General features: G+C 35.2%; 1 protein-coding gene across 2 annotated transcripts in view; it reads left to right on the top strand.

Moving 5' to 3' along the window:
• The window catches only part of MED13L (mediator complex subunit 13L), a 303689-nt gene that overhangs the window by 148351 nt on the left and 128571 nt on the right, over positions 1-26767 (top strand). For both annotated transcript variants that reach the window (XM_081284952.1, XM_081284951.1), the window contains exon 3: positions 15935-16019. In XM_081284952.1, coding sequence (XP_081141078.1) covers positions 15935-16019 — 85 coding nt within the window. The remainder of the gene's footprint in view (positions 1-15934; positions 16020-26767) is intronic.

The raw sequence follows: 26767 nt of genomic DNA, 5'->3' as shown, positions 1-26767 counted from the left end.
TCCTTGCAAAATTCCTTATTGGCAACCTTCCATAACAGGTATTGTCCTCCATTTAGCACAGCTTTACACATATTAGCCCAATCTGCTGGCGTCATGTTTAAGTTGGTAATGGATTCGACCAAGCTTACAGTGAAGGGTGCTTGAGGACCATAGGTTGTTACAGCCTCTTTTAGCTGCTTCACTGTTTTGAAATTTAAAGCATGGTAAATTTGCTGCCCTCCTACCTCAAATACAGGGCATGTTAATACTTGAGATCCTGTCTCAGGATCCCAACTATCAACTGCGGGGGTTGGGAGCCTCCCAGCTTATGGAGGTGGCCTTATTAGTTGGACATTTACATCCTCTGGTGATAGAAAGGTGTTAGTAGCAGTCTCCTGTAGAGGTGGCGCTGTTGGTTGGACCCTTACACCCTCTAGTGATAGAAAGGTGTTAGTAGCAGTCTCCTTTTGCAACTTTCCCCCTGATGGCTTTTTCTGCTCTAAACTTCCTTCCTCTGTCTGACTAGTTCGAGAGACCTTCTCTTTTACTTGAATCTTTTCCTCTGACTAGCTCTAGAGACCTTCTCTTTTACTTGAATCGATATGTCTTCTCCTTCCTCTACCATTGTCTGAACTGAAGGCTTTGGACTAAGCAAACAAGATATGAACGTCCACAATGGCAATGTGCCAACTGGCAGAGTCCCTGGGCTTTTCTTTTCTATTCTTTTTAAATCTTCACCATGATGGTCCCACTGTGATATATTTAACAACTCCTCCTTAAAAAGCCATGGGCTACATTTTTGTGTTGTATCAACGTATGCCCTGATTGCTCTTGATTTTACTGGGATGCCTCCTTTCTCTAACAATTTACTTAACACTCTTTCAGTTTGTTTTTTACTAATTTCTGATCCCATATTTCTACTATAATACAACCCAACAAGATAACGCCTAACAAAACTGAAACAGAGTGAAACAAAATTGGAACAACACAAAATCATTATAATAGCCTCCTGAAATGTCCATCCGTCCTTTCTCCCTATCTGTTCCTCAGATGTGAGCGGTTTTTCTTCCACCTTACACATCTCCAGGGACAGGCAACTTAAAACAAAAGTGAAGCAAAACAAAAGAATAATCTTAAAATGGTTACCCATCCTCTCGCCCTGCCCTCAGGGGCGAGCAGTTTACTTACCCTCAGTCACTCCCCGTGCGAGCCACCAAATGCCGCAGTCTGGCTGGGCACAATTCAGGAGCCACTTGTCAAAAGAAACTAACTTTATTTTTAGAACCACACACACCAAACAAAACAGCTCCTCAAGAAAAACCCTCAGAGCCCAACTGCCACCACCGGCTTCCCACAAGCCTCTCACCCACAAGCCTCTCCACCTCCCCCAATCCTCCTGCTCTTGAGGCCGATTGGCTGGGTCACATGGGCGGAGCCAAAGAAGTCCCCCAATGAGCAGCTCCGTGGTCTGAAAGGGCAGGGAAACAGCCCAATGAGCATCACCGCAGAGGAGCCAATCAGCTAGATGTTGCTGGGGCAGCTGTGAGCCAATCATCAGCTGGCAGTCTGAAGGGCGGGGAAACAGCCCAATGAACATCACCGCAGAGGAGCCAATCAGCTAGATGTTGCTGGGGCCGCTGTGAGCCAATCATCAGCCGGCACCTGGAAGTTTGCTGGCAGCTGGAAGTTTGCTGGGGCCCCTTTGGCTGTGGCTCTCAACACCTAGCCTTATGCAATCATTTGTTAAAAAGCTATTTTGGGTTTCAAAGTTTTGTGAATAGTCCTTTATTATTTGCTTATTTTTGTTCCTTTAAAGTTTTAACAAAATTTTACATGTGCAGATTGTTTCGTTAGTTTCACAGCATGTTCTTAGTATAAAATGAAGTAGTATTATAGTAAGTTCAGGAATGAAACTAATCATTTTTAAAGAATTGTTTAATTAGATGAGACTGAGTGCATTCAGGATGGCATGGTCATAGACAAAAAATTGATTAATTATACAGACTCTGCTAACCTTCAAAATAAACTTCACAGTGTTTTAGTTTAATTATAATCTTTCAGCTCCTGGCAAGTACATTATTACTCAACTGCCAAACTCTTAACCAAACTACAACCTGTCAACACACATGCATAAACCCACAGAAGATTGCAATTTGTGAGTGTGTGAAGAGTGAGTCAACTTTATAAAAATCCTGTAATAAAAAGGACTTTGCATATTGTCAGTATAATGTCAACTTATGGCATTTTTTAGTTTAAATTAGGGTTTATATATTTAGAGTTCTGTGTTTTGCCAGGTGTATTGATCAATGGGCATTAGGTGAAATGATAATTATTCTACATTCCTGTTTTTAATAAAAAGTTCATTTTAGATAACCATGTTAAAAGATAGCAGATTTTCTTAGAGAAGCATTTTATATAAAGGAAATAAAATTATTTTGTGGTGAAACTAGATAACAAAAAGCAAAGAGAAATTATTTTGTAGTAAAAGTAAGATAATAAAATAGAGGGATTAATATAGCAGTTGAATTTTGCAGTTCTGTGGTGAAAGAAGTGAAGGTAGATCAATAATAATTTGTTAAAATGACAAAATATTTGTCACTTTTGCCTCCAAAGAATTAAATATACAGAGTGTGCTTGCTTAATAATGGTCTCATCTATTTGCCATAGGCTGTCCAGCTGAAGTTTAAGCCAGAGTATCCATGAGGGCTCAAGGAGATGGCACAGAGAATGTTCTAAAGAAACCTTTGTGTACCAAGTCTTCACAGTAGTTAGTCCCCTCCACCCCCCTCTTGGGCGCGCGCTCTCTCTCTCTCTCTCTCTCTCTCTCTCTCTCACACACACACACACACACACACCCTTGTTCTCTGTCTCTATGTCTTGGCAGATGTTATTTTTGTTACATTTGCTACTTTAACCTGTCAGTTAAAAAATAATTACTATGTCAGTGTGGCTGGCGGCTCATATAGGAAAAATATGCTGTCTCTTAATCAAAGGTGATTACAGTTTTTTCCTGTCTATAAATGTGCTTGTTGTGTAACGAGAATGCATTAGTCTCAGCCTGATGTACGAAATGAAAGGCAGCAAGAAGCAGCACCATTGTTATCTCTCCAGGCGTGTCTAATGAATCGTGTTTCCATGTTCTCTTGGTCACGCCGTAGAGTGCCCTCAGCCAGGGCTAAGCCTCCTGTAAAATGCTCTTTAAGATTATTGTGGCAAGAACAGAAATGCTGGATGAGTGGGGGTTGGGGAGAGAATGCCAAGGAGACAGCTGCATTTCAAACAGTTACAGCTGCAAGGATTACTCACTGTAATAGCAGTGACAGACAACTGTTTGAGCTTTAGTGTAAAAGACAGTTTGGGGACTTGTCCTGTCAGAATTTTAGTAGCAAGTTGGTGTGTGTGTGTGTGTGTGTACGTGTGTGTTTTCAAATTAGGTTGTGCCTGAAGAGTGGAAGAAAATAGTTTTAATTTTTGCTGTTTAGTTGTGGCAATGTCTAAATCAATAATTGAGTAATTTTGATTAAAATCATTGTCCTGGAGGAAGTTTATAAAATGTTTATTTGTACTGTTGATGGATTGAAATGTAAATGCTCTGAGTCATATGTATGGTTTTCCTTCTCAAAATTTAATTTTATCTCATGACAATTCCTGTCCCTAACAATGTTGAACTTATTTGTAAATTTTGAACCCTATTTAAGAAATTATTTCAGAAATGTATGCTTATAAAAATAATGCAAGCTCATTGAAGAAAGTTTGGGAAATACACGTAGAGGTCAAGAAGCAAACAGTCATTATTCTAGCAACCAAAGATAACTGTCAATTTTGGTGATTATCCTTGCAGACCCTTATTTGCTCATGCATTTTTGAGTATATGAAATCAGAGCATTTTAATTGTTTTAAAAGATACAATAGTAATAATTATTTACAAATTTTTGAAAAAGTCAGTAGCAGCTTTTGTGCAGGGGTTTCTTTTTTGCAGGGGTTTCTTTTTCAGTAGGTAGCTATTAAAGCTATCTTGAAGCTTCTTTAGCAATTGTCTTTTGAAGGTCTTGTGCAGTTTATCTAGAAATTTGGTGTTAAGATTTCTTTCAGTTTAAAGTTTACTGGCTGTACATGGAGTCCTGTGATCCATTGAAATGCTAACTTGGGTCATATCTCAGTGCTACAATGCTGTGTAGAAACCATCATTAAAACTCTGGTTATCCTGCAAGTGGCAGAGGAACCATGCTGCTAGAGGTTCCTTAGGAAGACATTATCCAGTTAAAATTTCGAATTATAACTGTGCCTGTCTTTTACTGTTATCAATATTTGTAGTAATTTAAAATTGAAATAGGTCAAAACAAATAGTGTTTTGATATGTCTTCTATCCCTGATTCTTTTTTTCCTGATATTTACTTGATTGATGAATTGACATTAGAAAGTTAAAATCCATTTGTAACATGCTAGAAATGGATGCCAAATATTCTACACCCATCAGCAATATATGAAATCAGAGCTCTAAGTGGGTGGAATTTGAATAAATTCATTTAATCATTAATGACTTCAAATATAGACTTTACAAGACAATCAATGGCAGCATAACTGTGATCAATCAGTGGTATTGTATGTAATTGAATTTTTTTAGGTATAATGCTATCTTTCAGAACTAACATCATCATACTACTTTGTTTCTGAATTTCTTGGTAAGTCAACTTATAAGAAATTTCAAAAAAGATATTTCAAAAATTCTCTTTAAGTATTATTTGATGTAGTCTATAAAATTAAATGGAGTAATGTTTTTTTTTAATATTTCATGTTTGGACACAATGCCTTTATTTTTTATTTTTATGTGGTGCTAAGGATCGAACCAAGTGCCCCACACATGCTAGGCGAGTGCTGTACCACTGAGCCATAACCCCAGTCCCCGGAGTAATGTTTTCTTATTGTAACGTTTGCTTGTTGTAGTTCTTAAGAAGTAGATAACAATAGAAAAGTTGTATATTTCAAACTACAGATTTATATGTTGAAAATAGAGATTGAAAACAAAGGCAGTGGGCAAATGACAAACCCATTAAAAATCTAAGTGGCAAACAGTCTCCTTGTTTCATATGCCTTGCTTTAATTTATTTGTATTTTGGGAGTTTGGAGTATAATTTGATTTTCAGTAATTTTAATGGCTGAATAAAGGAGTGCCATCCCTGAAAGCACCCCTCCCCCTTCAATATTTGCAATGGCCAGTGTGGTTGCTGAACTCAATGTTCTGGATAATAGGTTTCATTAGTTTTGATGCCTGAGGTAAAAAAAGCAGTAGGTGGGAGTAAGAAGTGTTTTTGATGTCTAGACTGTTCATTTCAGCTGTTGCTGCAATATGATACATTAAAAGGAAATATGTATCATAGCTCAGAGGAAATATGTATTCTTTGAAAGTAATTCTACTTTTAAACTGTGTAAGGCAGGGTGACCTGAATTCTAAAAGCATGAGCTTGAATTTCTTCAAGGTTTCACAATCTTTATGCTCCTCCCTACTGTATTCCATTTGCTCTCCTCCCATTTTTTTCCCCTTCAAATAAAGTATGTCAATTTTGCTGTGGAATTGGCAGGGGTATCTTTCCAAGATCTCTGCTGGGAAACACAAAATCATTGAAGTATATGCCGCCTTGATATGTTGCCATATTGCCCCACCCCCATCCTCACCCCAAACCTTATATATGATTTTTCTTTTAAAGAAGCTCATTAATTTCATAAGGAGCAATATTTTTCAGAATGGAAAGAAGTTATGTTATAAATTTGTGAGAACTTTGAAAAATTATTTGGGCCCTAAGTAGCAATTATTGCTGTTTTTTGGTTATAAAACACTATTATGCTAAAAACATTTATAAAGTACTTTTATAGTTTAAATATTTATTATGAGGATTACTGTATTTACAAAGGTTGAATAATAGCAATTTAGACAGATTTTGATTGTAGCCTTTACAATTTAAGTGAGATAAGTTTAGTGCCAAAATAGTGTTTCTTTGTGCATAGGCAGCTATACAAAGTACTGCTCATTTTTTATTCTCAATTTTGCTATAATAGATAAAATAACGGTAGAAGAAGGTTTTAATATAGGAATTCTTTGTTTTGGTTGACTCCACCACTAATTCATTGTACATACATATTAGTTGTCTTGGTTCCTTTTCTTCTGAGACCAAAGGAGTTTTTAGAAAAACTCTTTCATTATAACCAAATCGATTTATAAATGTAATATACAGAAGTAATTGTCTTACTTCTTCATATTCTTAAAAAAACTAATAAAAGTTTGAGAACTTGAAATATAGATTTGCACGCGTGCGCACACACACACAAACACACACACACACACATACATTTTAAATATAGCCCAGGAAGATTGTAGATTTCATGAAGGTAGAGGTCTTCTTATAGACTTTGACATTTGGTTTTGTTCTCAGTCCATTTTGAAAAAGGCAGCGGGGGTGAGGGTGGTAAGTGTTCAAGGCATACCATCTCATTTATGAAAACTTAAATTAGTCTAAGTATTCCAGCTACCCACTCCCCCCAAAAGAAGATATTCCCAAATAATCTGAATATCAAATAGATGAAGTGTTGCCTTAAATTTAATTTTGTCTATGAGGTATCTTAGATAATCAATTAAGAAAGCCAAAATATAGTGGTTTTGTCTGATTGTATCATAGAGTTCTATGAATAGATTGCAGAAACAATTTCCATTATGTTTAGCCTTTAAGAAAGTCATGCAACTGTTTAGAAAATATTAAGTTACAAATTTTGAACCAAAAGGAAATTTAACTTTCTTGTTGAAGATTGCCTTTCTAGCTACTGCTAATAATAGAAGGGGGTGTGAATTGTTCAAAAAATTTGAATCCAGTCTGTACCTACTAATTGTCTTACTGGATATAGTATAAGGAGATTTTAGATTGAAGCTAATTTTGGTAAAATCTGAAAGGTATGTGTACATAGTATCAGGTCAGCTTGACACATGTTTATGAAGATCGGAAAAGCTTAGTCAGTGCAACTGTGAAAACCTCCTTTTCCCCCATGAGGAGTTCAATTAATGGAAGAGTATTTATTACTTTAAAAAGTACATATAGATCTTTTGATCCTTTTATGATCCTTGCTGACAATAGCCAAGTATGATTTCCAATTCTTAAACTTACTAGTTATGTAACTTTGGACAAGTTTCTTAAGAATTTTAAGCATTAGCTTTCTCATTCATAAAATTGAGATTAGGATAAACCTGTATGGGTCAGATTACTTAGTTGCAAACCAAGAAAAGGAGCTGATTAAAAAAAATATGTTAGGTGTTTGTAGAACAATTTCCCATACTTAGGATCATCAGCACTACAGAACTGGTTTGATAAGAAAACTATTGTCGCCTACTATCAACTAGTAGATGCTACAGGTTCTCTGCTACTTTAGCATAAGAAACTTGATCTTACAGCCTTTGTTTCTAGTGCTGACAGGAAAATCTCTCTATAACATTATACCCTTTGTATCTTGGATCTAGAATCAAGTGTGAACTAAGAATATCTAGTGGGGTTTAGAATGTTTATCCTTGTTCACACCATAAGAAAAAATGAAAAAGAGGCAATCCTTAGGGATATTCATAATTGACGCCAGTAAGAACTTCCAATGGTCTAATAAGCACGTGGGCTGTTCCAAGCTGTGCATAAGGAAGAATGCTGACACAGGTGGCTGAAGTAAACGTAAATGTCCTTTACTGTATCTTATAGTGTTGTGATGAGTAATCTCTTTACCTCTCTATGTATGTATAGTGTTTGGCTCAAATCTTGTAATGAAATATTAAAAATGTTTTTATGAGTAGAAAACTAACTTTGACTATTATCTTGTTTTATTGTCATTAAAAAATAAGACTTTTGGGGCTGGGAGAGCATTTGCCTAGCATGTGTGAGACACTGGGCTTGATCCTCAGCACCACATATAAACAAACAAACAAACAAATAAGATGAAGGTATTGTGTCCATCTACAACTAAAAATATTTAAAAAAACAAAGACTTTTTATGTTCAGGTTCAGTAGCTGTTCTGCAAAGTATTCAAAGTAGTTTTTGCCTCACAATGGTTTTTACATACCTGCATTAGCTCTTTGAGAGCATTATTAGTTGTCATCCTGCTGCTTGAGGCATAATAGTTAGGAACTGGTGGCTGGTTAATGTTGCCCAAGTTTCTCTTATTAGATTCCAAACATGCCATTGTGGATTTAACTTAATTTGGAATTTTAGAGACACACTGAAATATACATTGCCTTCATTTTCTGGAAATTCTGAACAAGAAGTAGATAAGAAATGAAGGATGATTTGATTTATACTAATTTTGACAAACCCATTTAATATTGACAGTAAATTAAAAGGATAAGCAAATTAACACATTATCCATTCATAGCTGGAAAATACAGTGTGTGTGGGAGTGGCTGGTCTTTTAGTATAGTTACTGACTTATCTAAATGCTGTCCTATGAGAAATCCAAACACTGCAGACTTGTGAGATTATCTGTACTGATTTATGTTTTAAATTTTGATGATCTTCACTACAATTAAAATAAGAACAAATCTATCAACACCCTAATTTCCTGAATCACTTTGGTATCACTTTCCATCCCTGGAAACTGTTGAGGATTTTTAATGCCTTAGGTTTGCCATTGCCAGAAAGTTGTGTGAAGAGTCATAAACCATGTAGATTTTGAGTATTCCATCTTTTTACTTAGCATAATGAGCTTCACCCCCAGTTTTGCACATGTTAGAAGTTCTAGTTCTGTGTAGTATCCTGTTGTATGGCTGTTCTACTTTTTGTCCTTTCTTGATTGAGGTACACTTGGATAGTTTACAGTTCTTAACAACTATGGATAATACTACTATATTTTACTGGACTATGTGTACCTAAGAGAATATAAAGATATAACAAATAAACCCCTCAGTTTCTCTTTCATGACACAGAGGACTTCTGTGACCTAATATAGATTTCCTCTGCCCACCCCACCATGCAAACAGTCAGTTCTGCTGTAGATACTAGCTGAATGTCCTCTAATTCATTGCAATTCTGACACTGTTTACCTTGAGGATAACATCAGATCCCAGAGATTGAGGGCTTAGTCCCAGATAACTGTTCTCCATTTCAAATGTTAGTCAGAATTCCCAGCCTCTAGAACTTCTGACCATTTGCCCATGAATCAGGGTTTCCTACAACTCTTCTTAGTTTCCGTTAATTTGCTAGAGCAGCCCACAGAACTCAGGGAAACATTTCATTTACATTTTCTGACTTATTATAAAGAGTATTATAAAAGATGTAGAAGAATATCCAGATGGAAGACATGCTTAGTGTAGGCACATGCGAAGGGGCGTGAAGCTTTCATACCTTTTCTACGTCATCACCCTCCAGTATCTTCTGCATACTAATCTATCTGGAAGCTCTCAGAACTCAGTCTCCCCCCCCCCCTTTTTTTTTTTTTGCTAATGTCATTATGTAGGTAGGCATGATTGATTTAATAATTTGCCATTGGTTTATCAACTCAACCTTCAGCCATTCTCCCCAGACTTGGGGGGTGTTGATGGAGGGAGTAGGAACAAAAGTTCCAACCCTCTAAACACATGGTTGGTTCCCTAGGCAACCAGACCATGCTGAGGGAGGCCCTCCAGTCATCAGTCATTTCATAGTCATTAATTTTAGTCATTAGTATAAAAGATAGTGTTATCATTCTGGAGATTCCAGGGATTTTAGGAACTATATGTCAAGAAATGAGACAAAGACCAAATACTTATTTCACAATATCACAGAGGGATATTGTTGGGCTATGACTAGTTAATTTCGTAAAATGTTGCCAAAGTCAACTTTTCCAAAGTGGCTGTTGTTTCTGCATTTGCAACAGCAGTACATGACAGTACCGGTTTGTTTCAGTCAGCTTTGCATCACTGTGACCAAAAGACCTGACAGGAACAGTTTAGAGAAGGAATGGTTTATTTTGGCTCATAGTTACAGAGGTTCAGTCCATGGTCATCTGACACCATAGCTCTGAGCCCTCAGTGACACCTCATATCTAAATCATACATAATTACTCTAACTCTGTATGCTCACCAGCACTTAGTAATGTCATTTTTTTCTGTTAAGCCATTCTAGTGTTGATATCTCATTGTGATTTTAATTTTCATTTCATTAAAGGGATTAATGACCCTTTGAGCATCCTTTTTATTAATTGTTTGCCATTCAGTATTTTTTCCATTGAAGTATCTGTTTAATTTTTTTCCCATTTAGAAATTGGGTCTCTTCCCCACTTAGTGTTAAGTTTTGAGATTTATTCCCTCCTCCCTCCCTCCCTCCCTTCCCCTCTTTCCTCCCTCTCCTCCTTCTCTCTCTCTCCCCCTCTTTCTTCCTTTCTCCTTCCCTTCCTTCCTTCCTCCCTCCCTCCCTCCCTTCCTTCCTTCCTTCCTTCCTTCCTTCCTTCCTTCCTTCCTTCCTTCCTTCCTAAAACAACATATTCTGAATATAAATCCTTATTGGATAATATGACTTGTCAAAATCTGTGATTTGATCCCATTGGTAGATCTTTCCAGTAGCTTCACCCAGTTTTTCCATATGATCCGAAGAGCTGAAGTTTTTCATAATGATTAAACTCAATTTATCTTTTTTAAAAATTTTTATTTAATGGATCATGCTGTTTTTGGTACTGGGGATTTAACCTAGGGTTGCTTAACCACTGAGTCACATCCCCAGCCCTTTTTATTTTCTATTTTGAGACAGGATCCCCTTATGTTGTTTAGGGGTTTGCTGGTTTGCTAAGTTTCTGAGGCTGGTCTTGAACTTGGGATACTTCTGCCTCAGCTTCCCAAGTTGCTGGTATTACAGGGGTGTGCCACCGTGCCTCATTTGAAATACGCTTTTGCTGACTAAGATATCAAAACTTTTCTCCTATGATTCATTTTAGAGGTTTTAGTTTTAGGCTTTGCATCCCTATTGATACATTTTGAATTAATTTACTCTATATAGTTTGAAGTTTTGTTTTATTTTGATTTTGACACAGTAATATGCATTCCTTCTAGCACCATTTGTTGAGAAGGCAACATGGCTCTTTTGGTGGGGGTGGGGGATCATATGTTTGTCAGTCCATGCCTGGACTCTTCTGCTGTGTTGAACTTATGTCCTGCACGTCTGTCCTTTCTCTACTACCACTCTGTCTTGTCTGTTCTAGCTTCACAGTAAGTCTGGAAATCAGGTGGTAGGAGTCCTCCAAATGCATTTTTCTTCATTGCTTTCATTTTTTGAGTTCTTTTTCATATAAATGTGTAACTCAACTACTCTATTCCTGTAAAACATCCGGCAGGGATTTTGATTGAAACTGAGTTGACTATATAGATTGGTTTGGGAAGAATCATCATCTTAATATAGATTTTTCCAGTTCATGATCAATTTAATTATTAATCATTAATGTGTTTTTTAAAATTTCTTTTGTCAGTATTATAGTTTCTAGCCTATGAATTTTACACATAATTTATAAGATTCATACCCAAGTATTTCATGCTACTGTAAATGATATTTCCACAGAATTTCAGTTTCCAACTATGTGGTATTTAATAATAAACATTCCAGTATATAGAAATATATATACTACATTCCAATATATAGAAATATGATGGGTTTTTTTTTTGCCTTTTATTTTGTGATTTAGCTCGATATCTTTAGTTCTAGTTGATTTTTTTGTTTGGTTGGTTCTTTAGGAATATCTGATGAACAGCTGTATCTTGTGAAATAGGGCAGCAGTTTTATTTCTTCCATTCCAATTTGTATGCCTGGTATTTCTTTCTTTTCCTGTTATTGTACTGAATGAGACCTCAATTGAATATGAGGATTTCCCAACAGGATTGGTGAGAACAGACATCCTTACCTTAATTATGTCTTTTGCCATTAAGTATGATGTTAGTTGTAGGATCTTTGGTGATGACATTTTAAGGATTCTTTTTAGAAGAAAAATTCTAAGATATTTCAAAATTATTGAAATCAGGATAAAATCATTTATATATGGGAAATTGTGTTGGCTGTTCAGAAATTGGGATAAAGTTGGCATTGCCTTTGCATGCTCAAACTTTTTTAGTGTTCTACGTTGCAGTGCTGGACAGGGGTAACACCTCAACATTTCATTTAACAAAGTCTTGGGGACCATTTGAGGGCAAAATAAAGAGTATGGCTACTATCTGAGAACTTTTTTTTGGTGGGGAGGATATCCTCTGATAAGTTTAAGGTATAGCACCAGCATAACACTTGCAAAATGAGTGGAGGCTAGCTGGCTTACTGCCTTTACCCCTGCTACTGAGGAAGCGGAGGCAAGAGGATCTTAGGTTCAGGACTAGCTTGGATAACTTAGAGAATTGTAAAATAAAAAAGGTTGGGGGTGTAGTTCAGTATCACAAGGCAGCCAGCACCTCACCAGGGTAATTCTTCCTGCATAGGAGGGGATAAGCCACCTGAGAAAAATTAAATTCTGAAGTAATTAGTGAAGAAATAAGAGACAAAATCAGAATTAGTTTTAAGGGAGCATCTGATTGGTTCTTCCAGTCCTGGTAGGAACTGGAAGAGAACAGTTAAAAAATGGCTCTGGTCGATTATTTATTTATTTATTTTTGGCGGGGGGAGGAGTACATCAAAGGCAGGGATAAGGTTTCAGGGGTGGAGTCTTGCTTCATGATGTCTTGCAGTCAACAGGTTGATGGGCATCTTGGGAAACCACACCCATCTCTGGGTTTCTGTTTGGCTAGGTGGCTGCAGCAGGTCACCCCATCTCCAGTGCTGTGAGGGTCCTTTTTGGCAGAGCTGAATAGAAACTCACATGTATCTGGGTGGTCTTAACCAGGATTGCCACTGGAAGTTCCCAGATTCCATATTTTCCTATTCACTGGCTTTGGTGCCAGTTTGGTTCAAACATAGTCCACAGATGGCTCTCGACTGTTCAGTTGTAAAATAGTATGCTTGAGGCTTTGGCTTTGATCATCAGATTTGCAAAAGGCCTAAAACAAACAAACTTATAAAATGTTAAATATCATGAAGAAATAATTAGATGCAAATACAATATATCCTATAAGACAGCTAGCTTGGTTTCTTTAACCAGCCTATGAAACCATTTTTTTTTTCTTTTCATGGAGATGTACTGTTCCATATTAAGGGAGACTTAAAATACAATTGGTAGACCTTGTTCAGATTCTGATTTGCTGCATATCAAAGTATGTAGGAGTGGAATTTGCTTAAAGAATAGTCATGAGTGACATGACAGTTTGGTCAACACATTGGTACTATAAGATTATAATGGCCGTAAAAATTTCTGTTGCTTAGTGAGTGACATAATAGTCAGCGAAGCGCCGTGCAGTGCCTTACGTGTAGTGATGCTGATGTAAACAAACCTGCTGTCTTGCCAATTGTATAGAAGCATACATTTATTATCATGATTGAGTATTACATAATACTCAATCATGATAATAAATGTAATACTCAATCATGATAATAAATGACTGTGTTACTGGTTTTCTATATGGGTTGAACATTCCTTATCTGAAAGACCAGATGTGTTTCAGATTTCACTGCTTTTCAGATTTTGGAACATTTGTATAGACTTTACCCTGTGAGCATCACTCATATGGAAATCTGAAATGCACCAAAGTTTTAAACTTTTTGAGTGTTGAGAGTTTCTAATTATAGAGCATTTTAGATTTTTGAGCTAGGGATGCTCAGACTGCACTAAGTTTTGTAATTTTAGAGTGCACTCCTAGTTATTTAAAAATAAAATTTATTGTAAAATGCGGTGCCATGGTACACTGGTAGTAGCCACATTCATCTTCTGTTTACTGTGCCTTTTGATTGCATCAAGGGCCACATGAAGTGACTGACCATACCATTTTGTTTGTAAGCACACTCTATGATGTTCACACAATGACAAAATCCCCCTAATGATGTATTTCTCAGAAAGTTTCCTATTGTTAACTTATACATGACTATATCAGGACAAAAAGGGAAAGAAAACAAAGTAGAATATTTGAAGCAGATAACATAATGTTGATAACCTTTGGTTAGAAATATTTTGAACTTGTTACTCTATTTTTAAGTATGTTTGAAGGTTATAATTATAAAAAGTTTTTTAATTTTTTTAGTTATTGGACACAATACCTTTATTTTTTAAAAAATTTATTTATATGTGATGCTGAAGATTGAACCCAGGGCCTTGCACATGCTAGGCAAGTGCTCTTCTCCTGAGCCACAATCCCAGCCCTTATAAAAAGTTTTAAAAGGTGTGCCAATTGGTATCACAAACCGGGAAGACAATCCTGCAAATAAGAGCAGGAAACATTTTTCACAAATGCTATACCAACACCATTTATGGTACAATGGACTATTGTAAAAACACTGATATCAGTAATTGATTTGAAGAGTGATTTAGAAGAGTTGGACTTAAGACTATTAAGTGTTAGGAATTTTCAATTAATTTATTTTGCTAATATCTGTTTATGTGCACAGTGATGATAAATAATGAACACATCTCAATTAGTCTTAAGGAGCTCTTACAAAAATTGTGTGATAGAGATATTTATTTGTTACCTTCCCTTTCTCTCGGTGATTTATAAAATAGTTAAAAGCTGATGGTACCCTTAGAGCCAGTGAAACATATTAAGAATGAAAAGCAATTAAAAATGGGGTATTCTTTTTACTGTGAATGTGAGTTCTCTTTCCAACCTTGGAAAGTTCCTCTAGAAAGGGAATGTGGGAGAACAGGGATTTCACAATACCTTTGACTGTCCCTTGCTAGCAGGAATGCTTGTCTATTTACTATACATTTTTAAAAAAAGCTACAAATAACAAAGAGTTTGACAAAGCTGGATTTGGGAATCTTCAATAAGTCAATATCAGCCACATAGATTTTTTTTATTTTAAATTCACATACCAAGGAAAAGTATTGGACTAGTTTTAAAATTTAAAAAAAAGTCTTACACATAAAAGGCATGAATGTAAATACATTTTTAAAAAATGCTATGTGTTTAGAAAATGTGGGGATATCTGTTGGTATGGCAGAAAGCATTAAAATGCACTGTGGATTCAATGTATGTTTTGATTCTCTGATCAGAATTTTCTCAAGTGAATAATTTTGTTAAGATAAAAATAAAAGGGAAAAGAAACTTTCTTTTGCAAATGTTTCCATCTTATCAATTTTTTGGTGACTTGAACTAATGTAATTTAAAAAGGAAATTATAGTTTCTGCGGGCATTTTCTGTCTGTTTATATACTTATGAAAGGAAAGAATTTTAAGAATACATGGGACATTGTTTGTCTTGAAATTTTTTGGTATTATTTGTGGCTCAATATTCTAACATTTCAAAGCCAAATATGATATTTCCCAAAATGTAAAATATTAACAAAATTATGGATTTAGAAAGTAAATTTGATGTTATTTGGAAGGTTTAGTTTAATTCCTGACAGTCTCCCTAAAATCATACCTTTAAATCCTATCCAGAAATTATCTACCTTAAAGAAATTTGTGTAATTCTGACACTATAAGAAATTATTTCTTCTTTATTTATTCTTTGAAAATATGTATTATAATCTTGGTATGAATTTGTGGCATTCTTGTTATCTTGTAAGAGAACATTAGTAAATTAGTCTTTGTGGCACTATTTGGTGGAAAGTTAATTTCAGAATTTCAAGATAATTTTAAACTATTTGGAAGCAGGTTGGAAAGACCTTTATGGAAGGAGAATTGCATCATGCTTCATGTTTCAAAGACTTTAATAAAAAATTTGTATTTAAGTATTATATTATTTTGAGAAGTGTTTGACTTTCTTTCTCTGTTCCAGTGTAAGATTAAGTCATTTAAATTAACTCATTAACTTTGCTCTAAAAAAGGTTTTAAAAGTTTCTTTATTTTATTTGGATGTCCTTTTTACTGTTTTTTCCCCCCCCTTCTCTTTTTGTTTTTCAGTTGTGGAAGAAGGACTCTGGGAAAATGGCCTTTCCTATGAATGTAGGACGCTGCTCTTCAAGGCGATCCACAATCTCTTAGAAAGGTAAGAAAGGGAACAGGATGACAGTTGTTTTGAAGCATTCAAGTATATTGCTAAATCTCAGGATTTTTATATACACTGATTTTATTATTAGTGTAAAAATTAAAATATGCCTGGCTGGGCTTGGTGTCATGTTATCTGTAATCCCAGCTTCTTGGGAGGCTGAGGCAGGAGAATCACAAGTTTGAGGCCTGTCTCAAAACAAAAATGAAAAAGGATTGGAGATATAGCTTAATACCTAATACTAAATTTTAAAAAGAAAAGGGAAGGAAAAAAAGAAGGAAGGGAATATTTCAGGAATAGTACATAGAAATAACTCCTATGACTTCTTTCTCCTCCATATTGTTTCTTGTTTTTTGTTTTTAAAATGAACCATGAACCACGCGTAGCCTCAACATCATTATTCTTTTCTCCCTTGAGTATTTAGGTGTATATTTCTTTTTTTTTTTTTGAGAGAGAGAGAGAGAGAGAGAGAGAGAGAGAAATTTTTTAAAAATATTTATTGTATAGTTCTTGGCGGACCCAACATCTTTGTTGGTATGTGGTGCTGAGGATCGAACCCGGGCCGCACGCATGCCAGGCGAGCGCGCTGCCGCTTGAGCCACATCCCCAGCCCCAGGTGTATACTTCTTAAGGATAAGGATTTCCTTTCACATAAGCACAGTATAATTATGAAAGGAGATTTAACATTGATTAAATGTCATTATTTAATCTGTAGCTTAATTCAGGTGTTGTCAGTTGTCCCAGTTATGTCCTTAGAGCTTGGCTCCTTGAGACTCACCCCATGATAATGCATCATTTAGGTTTCATGTCTCTAAATACAGAAGTTTGTCTTTCTTTTTTTGATACTAGCATATGTTGGCTCCTCAATTGAAGATAGATTTCTCATGATAGATTCAGCTTATGCTTTTTATTAGGAATGCCATAGAAGTGGTTGTGAGTTCTATGTACTGTGTCATGGCAGGAGGCATATAATGTGATTAATGATGTTATCATTTTTGATCACTTCATTGAAGTGATGTTGTATCAGATTTCTTCACAGATAATGTTTTGTTAACTATGATCTTTCTCTGTTATGTCTTTCCTTTGTGTAATTTTTGGCTAGATACAATGAGAGTGTGTAATTACCCTCTTTGTCATCAAAATGTGACCTGTATGCTGAGCATGGTGGCACACATATGTAATCCCAGCTAATTGGGAGGCTGAGGCAATAGTAGGACCACAAGTTTAAGGCAAGTCTGGGCAACTTAGAGAGACCCTGTCTCAAAATTTAAACAAAAAGGGGTGGGGAGAGGAGATTGAGTAGGTACCCACGTGTAAGGCTATGTATTCAACCCCCAGTACTGCAAAACCAAACCAAACCAAAACAAAACATAACAACAACCACAAACAAAACCCAAATCTACTTGTTTTAGTCTCTATTTGTAGACCTGGCCTAAATCGGTAATTACCAGTATGGCACTAATGTTAAATGCCACCATTATTTCTGTGTTTCTTAGTTGGCAATGTCTTAAGGGAGAGGTTTTTGTGTTCTTCCATTCCGTTTTCTCTCTCTGAATATTGTATAAATTTGGGTTCATGGACTGCTATTTTATTCAATGGATTATCATTCATTACTACCATCATTTATTTTGATACTTTCAGATTTGGCTGGGGAAACCCCCTTTGATATATTCTTGTCATTGTTTGAACACCTCCTTACTTGAAACATCCCCTCCCCCTCCCCCTCCCCCCCCTCCCTCCCTCCCTCCCTCCCTCCCTTCCTTCCTTCCTTCCTTCCTTCCTTCCTTCCTTCCTTCCTTCCTTCCTTCCTCTTTCTTTCTCTTTCTTTTTCTGGGGATTGAACCCAGGGCCTTGTGCATGCAAGGCAAACACTTGCCAGCTGAGCTATATACTCTGCCCTTTACTTGAAACATTTTCACTTCTCTTCCTGAATCTATGGATAGGATAGTACTTGTAGGTCACCAAAGCTGAAAGGATAGTCTACTACTAGAGTTTCATAGCCAAGCTGTCAGCTAAAATGATATCATTACAGTATCACTGTTTCAGATATTTTAACTGTAGAACATCCCTTCCCTCCAAATTTCTTGATTTTTTTTTTCATTCTGAATTAGTTTTGGTCCCAATCCTGTAATTTGGAGTAGATGTAGAGATTATCTGTTGCTAAAGTGTCGTATACTCATAGAAGTGTTGATTTTGTTTAAGCATTGAGTACTCTTAAATATTCTGAATTTTTTCAGTTCTCTTCCCCTACTGCAAAATACAACAGAACAAAATTACATACAGATTTCCTTGAGGAAAATGTGGAAAATTTGTTGTTTCTGTAATGCTGTGTTAGGATGAGGCTTTTCTGTTTTTGTTTTTTAAACTGGTTTAGTAATTAATGTACGTTTAAGCACATTTTTTAAATGTAGAATTTCTAAGGAATGTGGAACAAAGTATATAGTTTTTAATATTGTAGTGTGCCATTTTTTTAATATGATGGTTTATTCCTTTCAAAAAATATTAATGAATTTGTGGTTGAATTTTTAGTCTTGTAGTTTGAATGGTAGCTAATTCTTTTTCTTTGTTGAGAGAAAATTAGAAGAGCCCAAAAGCTGAGAAGGTAAAGAAATGAGCATAATTCATTTATTCTGGGCTCACGAATTCAGAATTTATGATGAAAACTAAAGTCCAGGTCAAGTTAAATTATTACTTTTGAGAAAATTAATTGTGACACACAGTAAAATTTGGGAAAGATCTAAAGATGTTTGGGTTAGAAATTGGTTTGATTTTAGGATGTTTTACTTAGACAGTTACCCTGACCTCAGTAAGTCTTGTTAAAATCCTGTAAAGTATGGGTCACTGTAGAGTTTTTGTGAATGTATATAATATATCCAACATGTGCATGACATGTTGTAAATGTCAATAATTTTTAATTTTTCCCATAAATTTATTTTTCGTAATTCAGTTTGTATTCATTAATTAAAATAGTCCCAGAATGGTTTATTTGAATTCTATTTGAATTATAAGAGTTAATTTTGAGACAAATGAAATTAGCTTTTCTTTTAGAAAACAATTAATAATCAAGCTTCCCTACAAGTTTATATGCATAATCTGGGATTCTTTTGAAAAATTTTGCTAATCCTTTTGTCCTGTAAAATGATATTCTTCTCTTCATTTAATTTAAATGATGTATTTAGTTTATGAATGAAAGTTACCCCATTCATGAAGCTGGAAAGCATTTTAAATGGTTGTTGTCAGCTTTTTCTATTCATTGTCAACAGAAACTGGAAAGATTAATATATACTTGCCCTTTTTATTTTTCTTGAGTTTAGAACATTTGCTATAACGTCCTCACCTGTTTACAACCTAAATTAACACAGGTATAGTTTGCTACCTTTTTCTTGGAAATTTTCTGTTATGCCTAAGTACTATTCAGGTAATGTTGACTTGTTTCTCCATGTGGACGTTGTGAGGTTCTGGCATGGAAAGCAGAATTGAGGTTATTGAACAGATCATCCAGGGCAGCATCACTTGCAGAAGTGTGTGCTTCTGGAACAATTTTTTCTTCAGTTTGCACATTAACAAAGCTTGTACTGCAATTTATTTTTGTAAGTGCAAGAATATGTTTAATTAAAAGAATTTCATATATTACCCTGAGAAACTCTAGATTACAGCTGTGGGGGAGTCATATAAATTGATCTTCTTTACATAAAAGGCTTTGATTGCTAGTGTGTACAGAATGATGTGCTTCAGTGATGGATTAAAATAATTACTCTAGAAACTTAAGGTAACAAAAACCTCTACACAGAATAAATCATTTCATTTTTTTGTTACCATTGGTGCTGAGATAATACTGTATTGACACCGTGTAAAATAGTTTACATTCTAAGGTACAATAATGTCACAATTTCATCTTTCATTTACTCTTTTTTCATTTCTAACTTTTCACTATTTGCCTATAATATGTTGCGGATATTTAGATCATCTAATTACCCCCCCCCAAAAAAAAAAAAAACAAGTTAAAAAACCCCACTGCTACTCACTCAAGAGCATTTACCATGAAGGTATCATACAGAAGACAATGTTTTTGGTGGTATGTTATATATCTGTCTGGGGCACATATTTATAGAAATCCCTTTTTTTGTTGCTTTCAGAGACAGGAGATATTCTGAATTTCAGCTCTACCACTTAACTGTGTGATATGTGATATAGGCCAGTGACTTGAGCTTACCCATGTTTATTTACCTATAAAATGGTGAAAGGTTGTTTGGTTCAGTACAGTTCTCTCTCATCATAAGAGCTCAATAAATGGGTAGCTGCTATTATAGCTAATAGAAGTACAGTGAAATATCAACTCTTTGCAGAGTTGGAGACAACATTTAAAAGTTAGTCTATTCAACCAACCAATTCTGTGATTGCATTCTGTAATATCCTTTTTACTTGATCATTCCTTCTTTGAACACTTCTGGTTATGTGAACACAGCTTTACATCTTCAGGGAGTACTGAGGGTTAGAAAGTCCTTTTTTTATACTGAGTAGAAATCTGTCTTCCTACAACTTCTGTTTCTTTATCTTAGTATTCTCTTTTGGGGCCATGTATAACTCATGTAGTCCAACTTCTCTGTGGTTACCTGTTTGATAGCAAACTTGAGTTTTTTTCCTTTCCTTTTTTACAGTTCATAGCATATGATTTTGATTCCCCATCTCTCCTTGCCAGCCTTACACATATACCTCCATTTGGTTCCATTTTCTCCAATATGATTACCACTGTTTTACTTTAAAGTGTCATAAATGTTTCATAAATTATTGCTTTGGCCTTCTTCATCAGTCCAGGCTAGGTTCAGTTATGCTGCATGAACAGAAGACCTGGAAAAAGGATCCATTGATTTTAGGGTGTTTTACTTAGACAGTTACCCTGACCTCAGTAAGACTTGTTAAAATCCTGTAAAGTATGGGACTATACTTGACTATATAGTACTATTCCACATCCTCTTGCTAATGAGGCAACCACTGTCTATAGACTTGCAGAGCTCCTTGGTAGAGAGCAGAGAGCAAAGTCATATGGTCAAGCTCAATGTCAGTGAGACAGGGAGAGAAATCATATGTTTGGGAAAAAGATAAATCTGCCATACCTAAATTGAGGTAATCTGAACTCCAAATGGCTGCCAGGTATGTCACTGAAACAGATAATTCTAGAATATAATCATAGATGTATTTATATACTCTTTTCAAACCTTCAAGCTCACATTGGCTCCTTTGGTATTCTCTTAGTTAGAATTCCACAATCTGAGAGTGGTTAGATGTTCTATATTTTGTAGTCTTAGATTATCATGCTATTTTCTGGTTCTTTCGGGAAAGTAAGTGTGGGTGTGATTTTCTTCATGATTGATTATCTCTTTCTGGCATAATTCCTAGTATAATAAAATACTTTTTACTTATACAGAATCTCTGCTCATTCAGCTCCCCCCCATCTTTCTCTTCTGCCCCTATATGCTATTAGTGTACTAGTTCAAATTATTCTTTATCAGCTTTTTAAATTCTTTATCAGTTTTTTAATTTAGTGAAATTTTGTTTTGTATTCATAATAATTTTTTCAAGGTTGTGCTGTATTTTAAGGTTAGGTTATTAATGGAAAAGTACTTTGTGACTATAGTATGGAAAACAAAAATTTGCAATTGTTTTTCAGGAGTTTCTTCATTTGGCATTTTTAATGCCTACTACTACAGTTGATCCAAGCTTTCATGATTTATCATGTTCTTGTTACTTGTCTCATGACAATGAAGAAAACCATGGATTGATTGAAAAGCTTCTGAAAAAGCCAGAAAATGTGTGTGTTTCAAAAAACTAAATTTTTGAACATTGAACATGATTTGACTGCATGTGGTACTAATGAAAATCTTGTTTTTAAAATAGCTTTGTAGAAATACCTAAAATGTCTGGCATAATGCTGTCAAACTGGCACTGTGTGTGTTAGGATACTTTAATTTTCATTTTCTTGAAGATTTTTAGAATAAAATAAATGAGCTAATTTTTATGGAAAGAAATTTGTTTGCTCTAAAATTTAAATCAGTGCTTTGTACACAGTAGAAGATTAGGCGAGGCTTTTGAAGCTGCTGTGCTCTGTAATGTCCATGCTTCTGCAGGGAGACTTTCATCTGGGGTACTGGACACATGTGAGACACATGTCCTCTTCTGAGTAGTCCACTGGTGCTGCCAGCATATTCACTCCATGGTAGTTTATATTTATAACACAGCTAAAAAAATTGCCTTTGTCCCAGCGCTTCTTGGTTTGCCAAGAGTTGGTGTTTTTAAATTTTATTTGGAAAGCACAGTAAAAACAATGGGTCGAAAATTGGAATTATAATTATGACAACAATAATGTTGTATTCATAGATTTCTAGTTCTCGGTGTATTATGGTCATCAAAGGGCGAGCAAGTACTGTCCGTGGAGATGGTAGATTAGAGATTTCAGAATAAGAAGTATATTCACAGATTAATAAGTATATGAGGGTAGGTATGTGTATGGTTGAAGGAATGGTGATATGACATGATTGAACGTCCTTGACATAATGTGATAATGGGGCAAGAAATGAGTAATCAGTGTATTGCCATTTTATTTAAATGGCATAATATGCAGTTTTTTTTTTTTAACAGCAGAAGGAAAATGAGTCTTTAGAACTAAGAAGAAAGTACAAAAATTATAGATACACATGATTGGAAACACAGATCTAGTTGTAAATGTCTAGAAAGAAATCTCAATGTAAGCAATCATTATACTTATTATTTTTAGAGCAGGGCATGGATTAAAACTCAAAAATAATGAAGTTTTGTTGTTGGAGAATGAGATTAGATACTTAAATTTTGAAACTACATAAGAGAGATACAGCTCTTTGGGACTGATAAGAATGGGAATTTGAGGTGAGGCTAGGTCTGTAAAAGAGCTTACCCTTACAGGGATGTTAGGAGGGGAGCAATTTAGGCTGTGTGGCTGCAACAGCTGGTATCTACTAGGGAAGAGTGGAAGCCCAGGGTAATGAAGATCTAGGGTTTAGTTAGAAAAACTTTCTTCTGCCCCTGGGTCATAGGAGTTAGATTTTATTCTGTTAGAATTTGGGAACATTGCTGTTTTGATGAAGGGGACTTCTTCGCATGTATGTTTGATAAAAATTTGAGTGGTGAGATAATAGAGGGAATTTTGATAAGATTGGAGTGGTGCTGCTGAGGGTGTTTTGGCATACAGTTACATAAAATTTATTGTATGTGAGCAACTCTGTAATTCGATGATGACATTAAGATGCAGTTTGGTTGAGGGTATCATAGAGAAACACTGTACTTGGATTTTCTAATCAGTGAAATTAATTATATACATGTCTGCATAATTTGCATGGCACAGAAGCAGCCAAAGCTGGTAGTGACCTTCCTTCTATACCTCCATAATGTCCCACCTGGGAAATGGCTTGCTGAGGGGCTTAGGCTTTGGGCATGCTATAGCGCTTGTAATCTTACATCAAGTCTGCCTGTGGCTTTGGGATTGGAGATTGTGGCTTGCCAATTTTGGAGTCAGGTTGCACTTTGTAGCTAATTATTCAGAGCCATATGGCGTGACACAGAAACATTAGGTACACACACAGACACATACATGCAACCTGATTTCATTTTCATTTTTCAGCAGCTGTTTCTTTTCTTTTTGAAACAGTGATTTTTTTTGGGGGGGTTGGGGGGAGGTGGCAGAAGATTGGGAATAAAAATAACTTTTTAGTATTAGGTGCTTAAAGGACTTTTTATAATCTGGCATCACATAATGATCTTATAAGAATACTGAAGCTTTACAGAATCAAATCATATCTTAATAGTAAAGCAGTTTTAAAAATGTGGATCACAATGACTGAGGTAACTGGACAAGCTGGGTTAACCGATATATTCTTAGCACTATTTGTGATGTTGACTTGAAATAATTTGTGGCAGATGGAGTGTGTCTGCTAGGTTAATTTGTTTGTGAAATAAAGTAGAAATTTTGATCCTCAAATATAAGAAAATAAAGATTGATAGAGTATAAAGAAGGGAACATTATATTTCTGGTGTAATTTTTAGACTTTAGAATTGTCTCCTTAAGAGATTTGCTTAACTGTATTCTTCAAATGTAATTGAGGCATTTGGGCACTTGTGCTAGTTGTCCTCAACATGATTTCTAGCTGTTGTGTGATTCCCTCTATTTTAAGTATCTTCTGTGATTTTAGTTTGCAGTGTGAAATGATAGGCTATAAAGAATAAAATAGTTAGATATTTTCCTCCCTCAAAATATAGAGTGTGAGAATACATACACACAAGAAATTTCAAATACTATGAGGCTACCCATGTTAGTGGTTATAAGCAAAAAGAACAACAATATTATTTTATGAATAGGAAAATAATCTAATTTCATTTCTCAAATATTTATTGAGCATCACTGTAGAGTAGAACATAAGGTATATTATATCATAGGCATTTAAATATGAGTCATAGAAATTAATTGTTACAACTGAGTAGTGAAAGGTGATTTGTAGAGTTAAGAGGATGTGCCTGCTTGATTTGAGACAGGGCAAAGATGGTTGAAATTTAAATTAGAGGAGGAGAGAGAGAATGGCACAATAAAAGATTTCAGGCCGAAGCAGAGTAAGTAGGCATTGGTAGTAGTATTTAATATGGAAATTCTTATTCTAGAATCTACTTCATAGAGTTTTTACTTGCCCTATGAATTGAGCATTTTGCTCTTTTGTGCATTTTTTCTATGCATAGTTCTTAGTAGCTCTCATTAGTTTTTTTTTGTAACTGCATATCTATGACCCAAAAATGATTGAGAAAGGAGGACTTAGTACCTCAATATAGTCTTGCTATTGAGTCAGCATACTGTCATCACTCAGCCAGGAGGTAGAACTCTCCTTAATAAAGACAAGCCTCCTCTTCTCCAGGTAGTATTGACTAATCTTGGAGGGGCCAAATTTGAATATCCTCCTTCTTGCACCAATACATACAAAATAGAGTCAAAACACGCCTTTATTCAATGCAATTCTATGTTCTCAATGTTTTTCTTTCACTGTGTTGGAAACCACTTATCACATAGATAACTGATTAGCAGTTGAAAAAATCACATAAGTCATTATTCTTCTCTTTTGGAAACAGATGATTCAGACTAAAGGATTGGTAGTTTCCATTCTATTCTGTATATTAGTGATAATAACCTTTTGTTGACATTGCCTGACAAAGAAATATGATCTGTAGTGGGAACTCCAGGAGATACATTCACACAGAGTTACTCTCAGATAGCAGTCATTAGCCTTTTGCAATTTGCTTTTGTCCTTGAATGGTCTTGGCTGTGTGCTGCTCCCCCACATTCCAGACTCTGCTTTTTCCTAGAATAAGTCAGTGAATAGAATTTGTGGCTTTTATTACACAGAAGGGCAAGGATTTTGAAATACACTTTTATACATTGTCCTTTAGTCACAGATATCTTGTTTTTTTTTCTTTCATATTCTATAAAGCCTTGGATTTTCTAACTATACTCTATAAATTTCACATTGTCTTTGTTACTTACTAAATAATTCTTTTGAATTTTGACCTTCAAAGCATTTATGAGAGAGTGATTTTTTTTTTAAAGATGTTATTTACTAGGTGAAGATGTGTCACTAGAAGACTGTTTAGTGTTTGATGGGATTCCATACCTGTAACATAGCCTGTTGCTTTCATTAAAAGCATTATTGATTTTAAGGTCTACCTTCAATTTAGCAGCAGCTTTTGGAGAATAAAGAAACACTTTCACATTAATTCAGTGGTAAGATATATCTGGATTTAAGAAATGAGGAAAGAATGAAGAAAATGGTAATAGTTAAATTTTATGTTTCTGTGATCAGACATACCTGGGCTTAATGGCATTTCCCCTGTTGATAATATGTGTGACCTTGGTTAGGTGTTTAGCTTTTTCACTTATACTGTTACAAGAATTAAATGAGACACGTGCCTGGTGATCAACATGTGTAGTTGTGATAGTAGCAGTTCTTTCAAGCGATTATTGATGGAAGAAACCTGATATCAAACTTGGGATTTTTCACTGGAAATATTTATTTATATACAGCCTATCTAAAATAAATATGTCTTTCGGCTACTGAATAAACTGTGGAGGCATGTTTTCAGTTTTGCTTCTTGTGTACTTTCACCTGGGTTGAAACATCATATTCACCTTGGGTGAAAGTCGGTATCTATTTAGCTGAGGATATGTGCTGTATTTTGTATTCTAAATTTAATAAAGTCATATAATTTTTAGCATTAAAAAGTATGCTTCTTTAATTTCGTAACTTAGGAAGTCAAATTAGGTTATTTTGAAAATGAATTTCTCCATTATGAATAAGAAGATTGTTATAGAAATTAGTTTTCCGGAATAAAACCAGTTGAAGCCAGTGACATTTTGATTTAACAGTGTTTCATATTCATTTTGCCCAAAGGGATTTACATTGTGGCCAGTAGAAACTATTGCCATTTACTAACCCATTTAACTTGCAATGAGTAGGGTGAGGCCTTGAATTCTTTCCTTTGTCCTTGATATTGTGGAAATTACAGAGATAAAAGTGAAGTACAGAATTGCCTGAATCAATATTCAATCAATATAAAGAATTGCTATATAGCTCTTTACCCAGTAGGACAAACCTTATATAGAAGAATTATATGCAACAATTTTGACACTTTTTCTTACAAAATATATTTCATTGAATGGTATTAAGGAGACTGACTACTGT

This window comes from Spermophilus citellus (assembly GCF_964194105.1).
Source record: "Spermophilus citellus genome assembly, chromosome: 3".
Classification (NCBI taxonomy): Eukaryota; Metazoa; Chordata; class Mammalia; order Rodentia; family Sciuridae; genus Spermophilus; species Spermophilus citellus.
This window is presented reverse-complemented; position numbering and strand designations above follow the sequence as displayed.